The 14,478-nt window shown below is 39.7% G+C and overlaps 1 protein-coding gene across 5 annotated transcripts in view; it reads right to left on the bottom strand.

The window, feature by feature from the left end:
- The window catches only part of shroom2a (shroom family member 2a), a 47,577-nt gene extending 37,893 nt beyond the window's left edge, over positions 1 to 9,684 (bottom strand). For 2 of the 5 annotated variants that reach the window (XM_053229524.1, XM_053229539.1), the window contains exon 1: positions 8,568 to 9,684. In XM_053229524.1, the coding sequence (XP_053085499.1) occupies positions 8,568 to 8,777 (210 nt within the window). In that variant the 5' untranslated portion in view covers positions 8,778 to 9,684. Of the gene's footprint in view, positions 1 to 2,364; positions 5,483 to 8,567 lie in introns of those variants that run through there. The other 3 variants (XM_034312229.2, XM_053229532.1, XM_053229536.1) reach the window with 3 other exon arrangements.
- Between the last annotated feature and the right edge of the window lie 4,794 nt (positions 9,685 to 14,478).

Raw genomic sequence — 14,478 nt, 5'->3', positions numbered from 1 at the left:
CCTTCAGAGGTTATGAAGATCTCAGTAAGCTCTTCAGGGGAATGAAGTGCAGCACAGTGTGTTCACAGCCTTCATTTAAAAATTTAATGGCTAAATTCCAAGTGAAGGTTACCCTATAAAGTTGTCCGGGTCTCTCTAATCCACGCTAAATTTATCCCAGATGCTAGATTGTGCCTTTCCAACAGGCTTCAGGCTGTCAGGTATAATTCAGTACATTTGGAGAATACTGCAAAGCTCTGACATTCCATGCATGTTCCTGGCACTACCAGTTTACACGAGAAGCCTTGATGAACCCTCAGAGAAATCAGGCGAAAAGGCAGTGCGAGCAGAAGTGCGTGTGCATCCCCCGAAGTAAGATGAGGAGACAGCAACAGATGTATATATTGGCTTTAGTCAATACTGGAGCATTTGCACTGACAAACAACTGATTAGCCAAACTCTAAAGTAACTAAAGCAACTCACTGATATCACTGTACTCACATGTTCTTGTTCTAGCTCACACACACACACACACACAGTTAGTTACCAATAACAAGTATGAGTATTACAAAACTGCCAGTGTATTCTACAAACACTACTAAGAACCTTATCACTTTCTGAAGAAACCCATGACATGTCTGAATCCATTCATTATTTACCCTGTAGTGCATATTTGAGGGGCAGACATTTTGTAGCACTGTCCAAACTCTCAGTGGACAAATTATATTCCCTGGACAGTTCAGTGTATCCATACCAGTGCTGCTGAATGTCCAAATATGATTGGTCAGAAGGTGTTGATTTTCTATAACATCAGGGATTAGACAACAGGGTTATAAGGTATATAAAAATACACATATTCTGATAACTGTTATTGTTTTTATAGTAAGAGTTTGCACAGGAACTTGTATGGCAGATGCTCCACATATATGTGGATTTTAAAAATGTGTGACATGGTCAAGTTTTCTGTGAGGAGACGTTTATTTGCCATTTTTGGAAGGAGTCTTTCTAACAGTCGAAAGGCAAGCTGTAAGTTTTTCAGCATGGCAAAGTCATGGAGGTCTTTGAGGTTTCTCAGCAACATCACAAGCTGCGTTTTTATCTTATTAACTTCAAGAGTGAGAAAAGAGAGACTGGGGAGGGCTGTTTATAGTTATTATAATGCAAGTGATAACAGGAACTAACTTGTTTCATTCGTGTTCCACAGTGATAAATGTGACCATAAACGAATTGAAAGTATGCCACGTCCTTCCTTAACTGATATAAAACCTGTAATCAGGACGGGCTGTTATTGTTATTGTCTCAGTTTGATGATCTGTAATGATGAAATTGGTCACGATGTGTATGTTGCCCTTTAAATGGTGTCCTTCAAAGCTAAATAAAATCCTTGCACTGTAGCATAGTGAATTCCATTGTGGCCAACGCTGTACAAAAGAACACTTGCAGAGCCGCAGGTTGCACGTCACTCTCCAATCCCACTCAGCTAGTTTAGTGTTAGATTAGCGGCATGCCGGCACAAAGACTCTTAGTTTTGGATGCTAGTACTGAGGCAGGAGTTAAAAATGGTGCAAAAAAAACTCCCAGATGCTGCTGTAGACATTACATCTTCCATCCATCATTAAGCTATAACCATTTTAAGGATTGATATGTTCTTAAATTGTGTAACATAATACAAAGATTTATTATTTTGTATATTAAATGCATCAATTAATTTACCATTGTTGACAGTGCAGCCTCATAGCACTGAAGCTTAAATTTGTAGCCTGTCAAATTAACCGAAGTGCATTTTTGCAAAAAAAAAAAATTAAAGGAGCCTAAAGAAAAAAAAAAAAAAAAATGTCCATGTTTTTGCTTTACTAGTAAAAATTTGTACTTGTGCAACCCCTAATACAGAGCAGTATTGTGTGCACCTGGATGTTAAAAAAGACCAATGAGACAATAAGAGAAAAAGTAAATGCGAGATGCCCAAGGATACACTCCAGATATCAGTGTTACTATGACCCTGGCCTTGTGAAATGCAACAGATAAGGTACGATAAAGTACCTTCACTGCCAAAAATCAATGGCACATTTTGGAAATAAAAAGCCAGGCACCTAAATCTACATACTACCATCCATCACAAGTGAATAAAGATTATTATATTGACAAATGTAGCATAAAATATTACACATACATGTCATTCATAATGCCAAAAAAGAAGAAAAAAATATAAATCTTACACAGTTGAAGTGGACCTCATGAAATAATTCTATAAAGACTACAATAAACAGGCCAGAATCTTTTGACCTGTAAAAATGTTACTAGATCCAGTGAGTGATTTCCATAAAAGGCATAACTGACAATAACAACAACATGCTGATATAAGAGTATAATATTAACTGATCTCACCACCTGCTGAGGTGTGACAAGCGCTCCGGGAGGTATGGAAAAATGCCAACATTCCCTGCTGAGTAAGACTCTCAGGAGGTGAACAACAGCATATCCATTCAACCTTACAAACTCAAAAGCATCTTCTAGCAGCGCCAACCATTCAGAAAGTCTCCAAGAAAAAGGATCCAGCCTAAACTTCTGATCTCCTTAAGAACCTTAGCAATGGCATGATTTCTATTTCTGCGGGTCACATGGCTTTCAAAAGTACAGTGAGTTCACGGGGAAGTCGAGGCAGCGCGTCTGAGACGTGGTGAAACTGCTGCTGGAGAACATGCACACTGCTTAAACGGCTGGACTTTGGAAGAGGTTCGAGCTAAAGAGTACACAGTCAAAGCATGTAGGTTATTCCACACTGAATATATAATACACCCCGAAATCTACCAGCAAGGTCTTTCTGAGTTGATAATTAACCAGTCAAAACATAGAGGAGTTTCGCCCTCTGTTCTAAATGAGTTGCCAAAGAATGTGTTTCAAGGCTGAAAATGCAAAGTTTCCATTTCAGGCCACGTGAACAGATGCCGAATACTCTGGGCCTCTTTTCCACATGCCGTCTAGTCTACACTTCCTCTCTAACTCCCAATAGATTATATAATTGAATCCCAGAGTGGCTTTAACATGTGTCCAGAAAATCAGTCCTTCATACATTTATGAGAATTGATATCCCTTCAAAAATACTTCTCCAAATCGAATGATCAATTCCAGGAGTGGACAAATCAGTAGCCCAGACACCCAGGACAAGCAGACCTGGGTTCGGGATATTAGTTTTTTTTTTTTTATTCATAGATTCCTAGTGGACAAGCACATTTAACAACCAAAAGAAATATACTTGTTATATACTTGTTCATCTCCCTTAGTCTGTATTAATGTACTTGGCTAGCTAGTTTACCATATGTTGTTACATTTAGCATTTTTTAGAATGGTGAATGTTTTAATCAATTGAAAACACCCCTAAAATGTATCATTACACCCCTGAAACATATCATTTGTCCACCTCTGAATGAGGTTATAAAACTGTCAGATATAAATCCTGTCAACTGTCAGCTCTTCCCATTCAGCAGAAGTGTTCACAAAGTCAATAGTCAGCAAGTCAGCAGTCAGTCAGTAGAACAGTAACCCTTGGCTCTTGGCCAGTAAGAGTATTTTTAACTACTATCTTGTGATACATGGACAATTTAAGTTAATGCAGCTATCTGTTCCAACACTACAGCACTTATAAATCGGCTTGAAAAGGTGCCTTCAGAATGATCTCCACACTTATTTTCTCTACAAAGTCATCAAAACAATATCTTTATTTCAGTGAAAAATGTGTGCGCCAAGGCTTTTATATGCTTGCAGTCAGATAGAAGGAATGAAATGGAGAAAACATCATATTGCAATACATGATAGTTGTGATGATATTTGCTGATATTAAGTTAACCAGCAAAACTGTAGGGCTACATTAAAACATTTTAACATTAACTGTTAAAAATGAATAAGAACTGTCATATTGTTTCAGTATCTTTGATTTAGGTGATATCTATCTGTCTATCTATCTATCTATCTATCTATCTATCTATACATTGCTCAGTTTATGACCATTACTTAATTTGAATGATGCTGAAAGCCTGGTGCATACTTTCATAACCTCATGCTTGGATTCATGTAATCTCTTCTTCAGTGGCATTTCTGGTAAAATCCTAAACAGCCTCCAACATCGCAGCATATGCATCGAGTAGCCAGTGTGAGCAACCAAGCTGACATGTTTTGTAGTCTGTCAGTTGTCAGTTGCTCAGCGGTAACCGTAGTTTTTGCTGCATGCTTTGCACCATTGACAATAATCATGCCCATCAATGCTGACTGAGGTTGCTGAATAACCCAGCGCTCACACTAGCAAACAACAGGCGATCATTCATTTCTATACACATGCTCAATAGAGAGCCACAATTTCAGCAACAGCAGCAAGCAATTCAGGACAAAAGCTTTTTTTTTTTTTTTTTTTTTTTTAAACCACAATACCGGGTCTCCCAGTTTTCTTTAAATTATGAATATATGCCACAGGCACCTCCTGCTATGCTGAGGTTTTTCTTTCCCACAGGCAAAGAACGCATGTACATATCAACCATTAGTTGTCTACAGTATGTTCGAGTACACTGAGAAGATATGAAGCAAATGGAGATCATCAGTCAGCCTTGATCGGTGCCGGTTTGTCAGCATGTTTTGTCCCTAAGAACAGAATGTTTTAACCTCAACACTCAACTCAGCATTTTAAACCATTTTAAACCTAATCTGGTCCACAACAGATATTTAAAGCTGACTAAAACAATTTGTGTGCAGTTTTGTGCCCTTTCTTCTCATGTACCAAACAGCGTGAAACACACATCCAATGAGGTTTAAATGCAAGATGTCTGGAGCTCATTGTGGTTGTGAGACCAGTTATCAGAAAGTAATCTTGTTTTGGAAAAAACAGAAATGCTCAGTACATTTCTCAAAATGCAATTCTCAGGGTGCAGTGGCATTTAGTCGATAAGTGTAATATCATTTATGTTTGATAAATCGTCAAATGTTTCAATATTTTCAATCTATCGATGATGTGCAGTAACAGCTTTAAAACAGTATTAAGTTTGAGTCATACCAGTGAGGCCTTGTTTTTGATTGTATAAATGTATATTGGCCAGTGACTTCAGTTATTAGAATGTTAGCTTATAGATAAGCAAAGACAATACAATTTCTGCTTTAGAGAGAGACGGATGACCACCACTGCATATGTTTTTAATCATTTTCATCTTCATCAAACTATTAAGTGAGGTCTGATGCCATGTGGAGGTTGGTGGGGTCATCCTGGAAAAGACCACTCCCATCAGGATAGAAATGTTTCATCATAGGATAAAGGTAATCAATCAGGATGGTTGTAATTGTAAAGGTGGAAAAAGAGTCACTACTGTGGTTGGACACACTTCTTTAGCTTTAACCTGCAAGATTTCTACTTTACTATGATATCAACAAGTAGACAGTTCCATATAGATAGATAGATAGATACATACATACACCGATCAGCCATAACATTATGACCACTGACAGGTGACGTGAATAATATTGATTATCTCGTTACAATAGCACCTGTCAAGGGTTGAGATATATTAGGTAGCAAGTGACCAGTCGGTTCTCAAAGTTGATGTGTTGGAAACACGAAAAATGGGCAAGCGTAAGGATTAGAAAGACTTTGACAACAGCCAAATTGTGATAGCTAGACGACTGGGTCAAAGCATCTTTAAAACGGCAGATCTTGTGGGGTGTTCCCGTATGCAGTGGTTAGTACCAACCAAAAGTGGTCCAAGGAAGGACAAGCAGTGAACTAGCGACAGGCTCATGGGTGCCCAAGGCTCACTGATGCGCATGGGGAGTGAAGGCTAGTCCGTCTGGTCTGATCCAACAGAAGAGCTGTTGTAGCACAAATTGCTGAAAAGTTAAAGCTGGCTATGATAGAAAGGTGTCAGAACACACAGTGCATCGCAGCTTGCTGTGTATGGGGCCACAGACCTGTCAGAGTGCCCATGCTGACCTCTGTCCACTGCCAAAAGTGCCTACAATGGGCAGGTGAGCATCAGAACTGGACCATGGAGCAAAGGAAGAAGGTGGCCTGTTCCGATAAATCACATTTTCTTTTACATCATGTGGAAGGCCGGTGCGTGTGCATTGTTTACCTTGGGAAAAGATGGCACCAGCATGCACTATGAAAAGAAGGCAAGCTGGCGGAGGCAGTGTGATGCTTTGGGCAATGTTCTGCTGGGAAACTTTGGGTCCTGGCATTCATGTGGATGCTATTTTGACACGTACCACCTTCCTAAACATTGTTGCAGACCAGTTACACCCCTTCATGGAAACGGTATTCCCTAATGGAAGTGACCTCTTTCAGCAGGATAATGCTCCCTGCCACACTGTAAAAATTGTTCAGGAATGGTTCGAAGAACATGACAGAGTTCAAGGTGTTGACCTGGCCTCCAAATTCCCCAGATCTCAATCCAATCAAACATCTGTGGGGTGTGCTGGCCATCAAGTCTGATCCATGGAGGCCCCACCTCACAATTTACAGGACTTAAAGGATCTGCTGTTAACGTCTTTGTGCCAGATACCACAGCACACCTTCAGGGATCTAGTGGAGTCCATGCCTTGATGGGTCAGGGCTGTTTTGGCAGCAAAAGGGGGACCAACACAATATTAGGCAGGTGGTCATAATGTTATGGCTGATCGGTGTAGATATATAGATAAATAGATAGATATACTTTATTGATCCTGTGAGGAAAATTGTTACATATGTGGTTCTTCCCCAAACTGTTGCCACAAAGTTGGAAGCACACAATTGTATAGAATGTTTTTGTATGCTGCAGCTTTACAATTTTTCTTTCACTGGAACTAAGAGGCCCAAACCTGTTCCAGCAAGACAATGCCCCTATGCACCCTGCAAGCTCCATGAAGACACGGTTTGCCAAGGTTGGAGTGGAAGAATTTGAGTGGCCTCCACAGAGCCCTGAACACCTTTGGGATGAACTGGAACACCTCCTCACCCAACATCAGCGCCTGACCTAACTAATGCTCTGAATGGAAAAATCCCCACAGCTATGTTGCAAAATCTAGAGGAAAGCCTTCAAAGAAGAGTGGAGGTTAATATAACAGCAATGTGGGACTAAATCTGGAATGGGATTTTTAAAAAGCACATATGAATGTGATGGTCAGGTGTCCACAAACACAAAAACAGAGAGGGTGGTGAAACAATGACTGTTTATTGAACCTGACCCTCACTCATCCAGCGTGCATTATTTTCATATAAAAGCACAGTCTGGAGTGTGTTATTCCTTACTTAAGAGTCATACAAACACTGTGTGTCAAATTTCAGTGATAGTACATTTAAAATGTTGAATGTGTTAAATGTTTGAAAATAGGAACCTAAGGCACATATTCAGGCAATGTATCAAAAATGAATCGTATTGAGACCCAACATACTGCATCGAATTTTAATTTTGCGTATCGTTACACCCATATAGTCAGAATACTCTACAGTGTATATTAATATATTACATTTTACTGTAAAAAAAATAGTAGTGCAAACACAGACAGTTTAAGCTCATAGTCCATGTATTTTAAAAAGATTCTCTCTAAAGTTTACCTCAATATAGACAGATAGACAGGTTGAAAGACAGTTGAGAAGAAAGTAGCTGGAGGGACATCATGAACTCAGAACTGTAAAAAATGTCTGTCTTGATATCAGGGACTGCACATGGAATTCAGCTAGCATCATTGCTCATCTGAGATTAAGACAAGTAGCTAACAAAGTAGGACGTCACAGGTTTAACATGAGGGGTAACGTAAGTATAGTGTTTGGTTATATTACAGACAGACAGTCAGGTTGACAGACGTGTGGCTAACAAAGTAAACAGTCAAAACATTAATTATTGTAGATATTAAAAATATAATACTGTAAATTGTCCTTCACAAACAAAGAGATGGAGAAGACTGATGGCTAACAATGTATTAGTCCCAGCTTAGTCCCACAGGAAGTGCAAAGCAAACAAAATTTCTGTTTATGGTGGAAAGGTTAACAGACAGGTAGCTAATAAAGTAACGAAGCCACAGGATTAACAAAATGTGTGAAGCAAGTACAATTTCTGGTTATATTGCTTTAGACAGACAGACCGGTTGAGAGACACGTGGCTATCAAAGCATAAAATCACAGCTGTAACATGAAGTGTAAAGTAAGTACAATTTCTGTTTATAACAGACAGGCTGAGAGACAGGGGCATAAAGTGGCTGGTACACCATGGAGTCAACAGGTGCAAAGGCAGTGAGATGAGTGTCGAAAGAAAGAAAGAAAGAAAGAAAGAAAGAAAGACACATAGCTAATACTTCAATGGAAGTGAGATGAGTGATATGCCATAAAACAGTCAGACAGACAGTGTAAAGGCAGTGTGATGAGTAATATGCCATAAGACAGACAGAAAGACAGTCAGTCAGACAGACAGACAGACAGTGTAAAGGCAGTGTGATGAGTAATATGCCATAAGACAGACAGAAAGACAGTCAGTCAGACAGACAGACAGACAGTGTAAAGGCAGTGTGATGAGTGATATGCCATAAGACAGTCAGACAGACAGACAGACAGTGTAAAGGCAGTGGGGTTGGTGCTTTACCTTAGTGATGATGAGCGGTTCTCGGTGTTCTCGTCCTCCTCTCAGAGTGAACCCCCACGGAGCTCCTCCACACAGAGACACACACACTAATCTCCAGGCTTCACCACAGTGTCCATTGTGAGCTGCAGTCCTGTCCGAGTCAGAGAGCAGCCTGTGATCCCGGACACTGAACCCCGAGTCCAAGCCCAGAGGATGATCCACTGCGTCCATTTCACACACACTCAGCTTCCGCCTGGCCTTCAAACTGCGGACTTAACTGGCTAAATTTATCCCTGGTTTAAAAAAATAAAAAAACTGAGGGACGAACTTCCCTTAAAAGCCTTTACGCTTCCAGCTACACGAGCACCTGTCCTGTGAAACCTCGGAACAGTGCAGAAGTGAGCTGGTTCCCCGCCAGCATGGTGACTGTGGGACTGGAAATGGAGCTCGCTGATGCTGAAGGCTACTCGAGGAGCGCCACGGCTTTTCTTTTCTTTCTTTCTTTCTTTTTTTTTTAAATTCTCCTGACGAGGTAGTGCTTTAAAAAACAACCTGAGTTTCCAACCTATGTTTCAATAACTCTTCTCCTTTTGGCCCTGACACAATTTAAAGAAAAGCATCAAAAAACATCTCCAATAAACTTTTTTATGCCACTTGTTTTCAGTCGCTAGCTAGGATGCAGCTAGCCTGTTAGCTCGGAAACAACGGAGATTAAAATAAAGTAACGCAAAACTTTAACCCTTTAAATGTAGATAAACCCGATTAAAGCAGCAGTTTTGATTTATATTGAATTTACAAAACGCTATACCACGAATTGTCAATATTTGACTGTTAAATAAAATCTACAAACAAAACTACACTAAACTATGGAAACAGCCGGTAGAGGAGGTTTCCAAGCTAACGCCGGGCTATTTCGTTATTTCTAATCAAAGAAAAGGTAAAAATACCTATTATTATCCATAAAGATAAGTTTATTCATTTTCCTAAACGTGTATCCAGTGAACACTATACAAAATGGATAAAAAAATAATCGCTGCAAATGAAAAAAGGCTCGTCGGTTAGCAGCCTAATGAATGTCGGAGTAACTTGTTGCCAAGCCTCCTTCTGGATTACAGGAGACAACCTGGGCTGAATACCAAATTCCTACATGCTCCCTATATAGGGTTACTATGTAGGGTATGAAATAACGGCTTCTGTAGCCTTCGTAGCACACTCTGTCCAATAGGGGGCCATTTTAGGTTCAAGCCCTCCGACTGCCCAGCAGAGGCGGGGTTGGGAAATCTACCTGTGGCTATGTGATGCAGTTTCTCATCAAATCAGGTGCAGTGTCTCCCCCTGCTGGTTGTTTACGAGTACTACACATTATTTGATGGTTGATGGTCAGAGTGACTAATTTCACAGCTCTCATGTCTTCTATTTACGCTGCTAGCTTTTAATACATTTTATAAAAATGTTGATAAAAATGATCTAGCGATCTATCAGTTAAATAATTATTGTAGATTTACATATACACTCACTGGCTACTTTATTAAGAACACCAGTACATTCGTCCAAGTTATCCAACCGGCCATTTGTGTGTCAGATGGACTGGTTTTCATGCACAACAGTCTCTAGAATTTACAAAGAATGGTGTGGAAACACCTGCCCAAAAAATAAATAAATAAAAATAATTTTTTTGGCATTTCTGCTGTGCATTCTGAGATGCTTTTCTGCTCACCACGGTTGTAAAAAGTGGCTACATGAGTTATATGAGTAGTTTTTCTTTCAGTTCGAATCAGTCTGGACATTCTCCCCTTACTTCTCTCATCAGCAAGGCATTTCTAAACTCTAGAGGCTGTGGTGCGTGAAAATCCCAGGAGCTCAGCAGTTTCCGAAATACTCAAACCACCCCATCTGGCAGCAAAGTCCATGCATTATTGTACAATTCATGCTTATTATTTCCATTCAACGTTTTTCCATTCAATGTTTGATTATTACAGTTACACAGTTATGGCGGTTAGTTATAGTATACCTACTTTTCAGTAACTTTTTTTTTTTTCAGAGCAGGCAATCGGTGATTTACACATTAGTAGTTGTTTTAGTAGTTGACGCTCATAGAGCACTTTATTAGGAACACTGTACTAATACTGGGTAGGTCCTCCCTTTGCTCTCGAAACAATTCTTCGTGGCATGGATTCCACAAGATGTTGGAAACATTCCTTTGAGATTCAGGTTCATGTTGACAGTTCCTGCGGATTTTTCAGGTGCAGTGTCATACTGCAAATCTCCCGTTCTACCACATCCCAAAGGTGTTCTACTGGATTCAGATCCAGTGACTGGGAAGGCCACGGAAGAACACTGAACTCAGTGACGACTTTTGCTTTGTGACATGGTGCATAATCATGCTGGAAGTAGCCATTAGAAGATGGGGAAATTGTGGCCATGAAGGGATGCATAATACTCAGATAGGCTGTGGCATTCAAGCGATGATTGTTTGGTATTGACTGGCCCAAAGTGTGCCAAGAAAATATTCCCCACACCATTACACCACCTCCACCAGCCTGGACTGTTGACACAAGGCATGTTGGATCCATGGGTTCATGCTGCTGGTGCCAAATTCTGACCCTACCATCTGTGTACCTCAGCAGAAATCAAGCTTCATCAGACCAGGCTAGGTTTTGGTGAATCTGTGCCTACTGCAGCCTCTGCTTTCTGTTGGCTGACAGAAGTGGAACCCGACATGGTCTTCAGCTGTTGTAGCCCAATTGCCTCAAGGTTCGACATGTTGTGTATTCTGAGATGCTTTTCTGCGCACCACAATTGTACAGAGTGGTTATCTGAGTTACTGTATAGCAGTCTGGCCATTCTCCGTTGACCTCTCTCATCAACAAAGCATTTTCATCTACAGAACTGCAGCTCACTGGAGGTTTTTTCTTTATTGCACCACTCTGAGTAAACTCTAGAGATTGATGGCGTTGAAAATTCCATAGAAGTTATAGAAATACTCAAACCAAACCAAACCAACAATCATGCCACAGTCAAAATCACTGAGATCACATTTTTTTCCATTCTGATGGTTGATGTGAACATTACCCGAGGCTGCTGGCTCGTATCTGCATGATTTTATACACTGCATTGCTGCCACACTATTGGCTGATTAGATAATTGCATGAATGAGTAGGTGTACAGGTGTTCCTAACAAAGTGCTCAGTGAGTGTATATGAAAGTACAAAATACTTCAGATATATAATTGCGAAAAGCAGAGTCAATAAGTTTGAGTATATACTTAAATCAAGCAGGAAAATAGAATTGACCTTCTGCACTGTTGAGTAAGAAAATTGACATAATTGCTTTGGCCACACTGTATGAACTATAGTGACCTCTCTTAATCTTTCATCAGCAGTGACTGCTTTCATTTGTTCAGTTGCACTAGCACCAATTTGAATGGATTAGAATTTCATGAGATCTTTTATACAATCTCATGCTGTGCCTCACAGACTAATTTAAATCATCAACAAAAAGTCTGCTTCAAGGAAGCTTTATACAACTAGGTCAAATTGTTCCTCTAGAAAATTGTTACTCTAGATGGCACCTATAACAAGTGGACCTCCATCACGGTCATTACACACACCAAGGACCAAGTATGTAATATACTTCTGATTTATCTGACTGCAGTTTGTTCCTACGCAAATAACCTTGGATGTGTATCCTTTCAGCTGTGCTGATTACATTGAATATTAAAGATACACAAACCACACATTGCTGTGAAGGACATGGGCTCGTAATTGAGCATAGATTATGCACAGGTTAACAGAGCTTTAACTCAGGAGTTCATTCAAGGCTTGTGTTTGGTGTATGGACAGTCGGAAATTATAATATCCAACTACAGGTGATATTTCTACTTCATGTTGGTGCGATACTAGACTCGAGGTACGATTAGCATTTCTTTAACTCAACTTCCATACACACTGCCAGGTATTTCAGGCATATGCTGACGGGAGCACACTCTGAAAAGGTGCCTTAATTTCATTGTAAAGCCTGCTTACAGATAGCGGTAGAGGAAAAGTATGCTGAATATGCAAGAGTCAGCAAGCTACAACTTTCAGAGGAGACCCTAGGGGAAGATTTTCCAGGTTCATTGAGAAAGTTTCCTTACCCAGCAATTCTTTCTTTATCCTATCCCTATGTGCAATATTTCTAGGTGTATATACACTATATGGCAAAAAGTATGTGGACACCTGACCATTACACCCACATGTGGTTTTTGAACATTCCATTCCAGATGTAGTCCCCCTTTGCTCTTACAATAACTTCCACTCTTCTGGGAAGGCTTTCCACTAGTTTTTGGGGCGTGGCTGTGGGGATTTGTGCTGAATAAGTTGCCATTGGGGATGAGGTCAGGGCTCTGTGCAGGACACTCGAGTTCTTCCACTCCAACCTTGACAAACTATGTCTTCACGGACCTCACTTTGTGCACAGGGGCATTGTCATGCTCGAACATGTTTGGGCCTCTTAGTTCCAAGGGAAATTGTAATGCTATAGCATACAAAAACATCCTATACAAGTGTGTTTCAAACTTTGTGGCAACAGTTTGGGGAAGAACCACATATGGGTGTGATGGTCAGGTGTCCGCAAACATTTGGCCACATAGTGTATGTATAATATGTATAACAACAGATTCACAGATCAGATGGTAGAGGCTGTTCACAGAACAACCATAGCCTGGATATTATACAAAGGTGGGCTCTATGGAAGAATGATAAACCATATGCAATCCTGTTTGGAGTTTGACAAAATATTCAGCGAATGTGACAAAAGGTTCTCTGACCTACATTTGGCAGGAAACCTAACACTGCTCATCAACATGAGAACACAATCCCCACAGTGAAGCATGGTGGTGGTTATCGTGTTGACTTGAGAGTTACCCTTGGCCTCTTGGTTGCTTCTCTAACTAATCCACGCTTTACCTTGTGACTGACATTAGGTGGACAGATGCAGATAACTCATCTTTACAACACAAAATGACACTATATAAAAATTCCATTTTATAATATTTATTTACTTATGACTCATGCATTTGTATTAAAATGTGTTTGTTATTTCAAATACATTTTAAGAAAGAAAAATACAGTGCCTTGCATAAGTATTCACCCTCATTGAACTTAAATGTTAGATATATTGCGTAAATCCCAATTATGTCCATTTCATTTCCAGGTTGTAACCGTACAAAATATGGAAAAGTTCATGGGGGTGAATACTTATGCAAGGTACTGTATGTCTTTTGAAATGAAAACAACAATGCAGTGACTATTTTAAAACCTCTCAATGGCTTCATCTTCAGCTACAATCAGTTCTCAAATCTTGCATTTGGCCATAGTTCAAAATGCACAACTATGATAAATAACCAACACAAACAATTTTCTTATAGTCAACGACTTGATAAAAAAAATGAAATATGAACAGCTCTTTAGACTTTTTATATTCATTCCTTCCCTTCAGCAGTTCTCAAAAATGTGACTGTTGCTAAGCAACTGTAAAAATAAAGCAGCAACCTCGTAAGTCTGATAACCTCTGAACAGTTATGCGCTGGTACTGAGACTACACATGATACAAACACGGCCTTCCAGTAAAAAAAAAAATACGCACACAAGGAGATGGATGAGATAATACGGAAGGAACAAGCATTCTTGTTCTTTTAATAATGATGTGAAATTTAGCACAGTTGAATATTTTATTTCAAAGCTAGATCTGAGTTTGTGTACTACGTTCCCCTTATCCTAATGAACTTTATTCCTCCAATGAGTTTTAAATGAATTGTTAACTCCTACACTACGTAAGTAACATTCTAGCAATAGTATTTTACCTAAAGCAACAAGTGAGACAGAAACATCAGTGGCTATAGTTGAGCTTGGACACTCACACTCTTACATAAAAATACATCCTCTGGCTAAAT

Source organism: Pangasianodon hypophthalmus, chromosome 2, assembly GCF_027358585.1.
Source record: "Pangasianodon hypophthalmus isolate fPanHyp1 chromosome 2, fPanHyp1.pri, whole genome shotgun sequence".
NCBI classification, from domain to species: domain Eukaryota; kingdom Metazoa; phylum Chordata; class Actinopteri; order Siluriformes; family Pangasiidae; genus Pangasianodon; species Pangasianodon hypophthalmus.
This window is presented reverse-complemented; position numbering and strand designations above follow the sequence as displayed.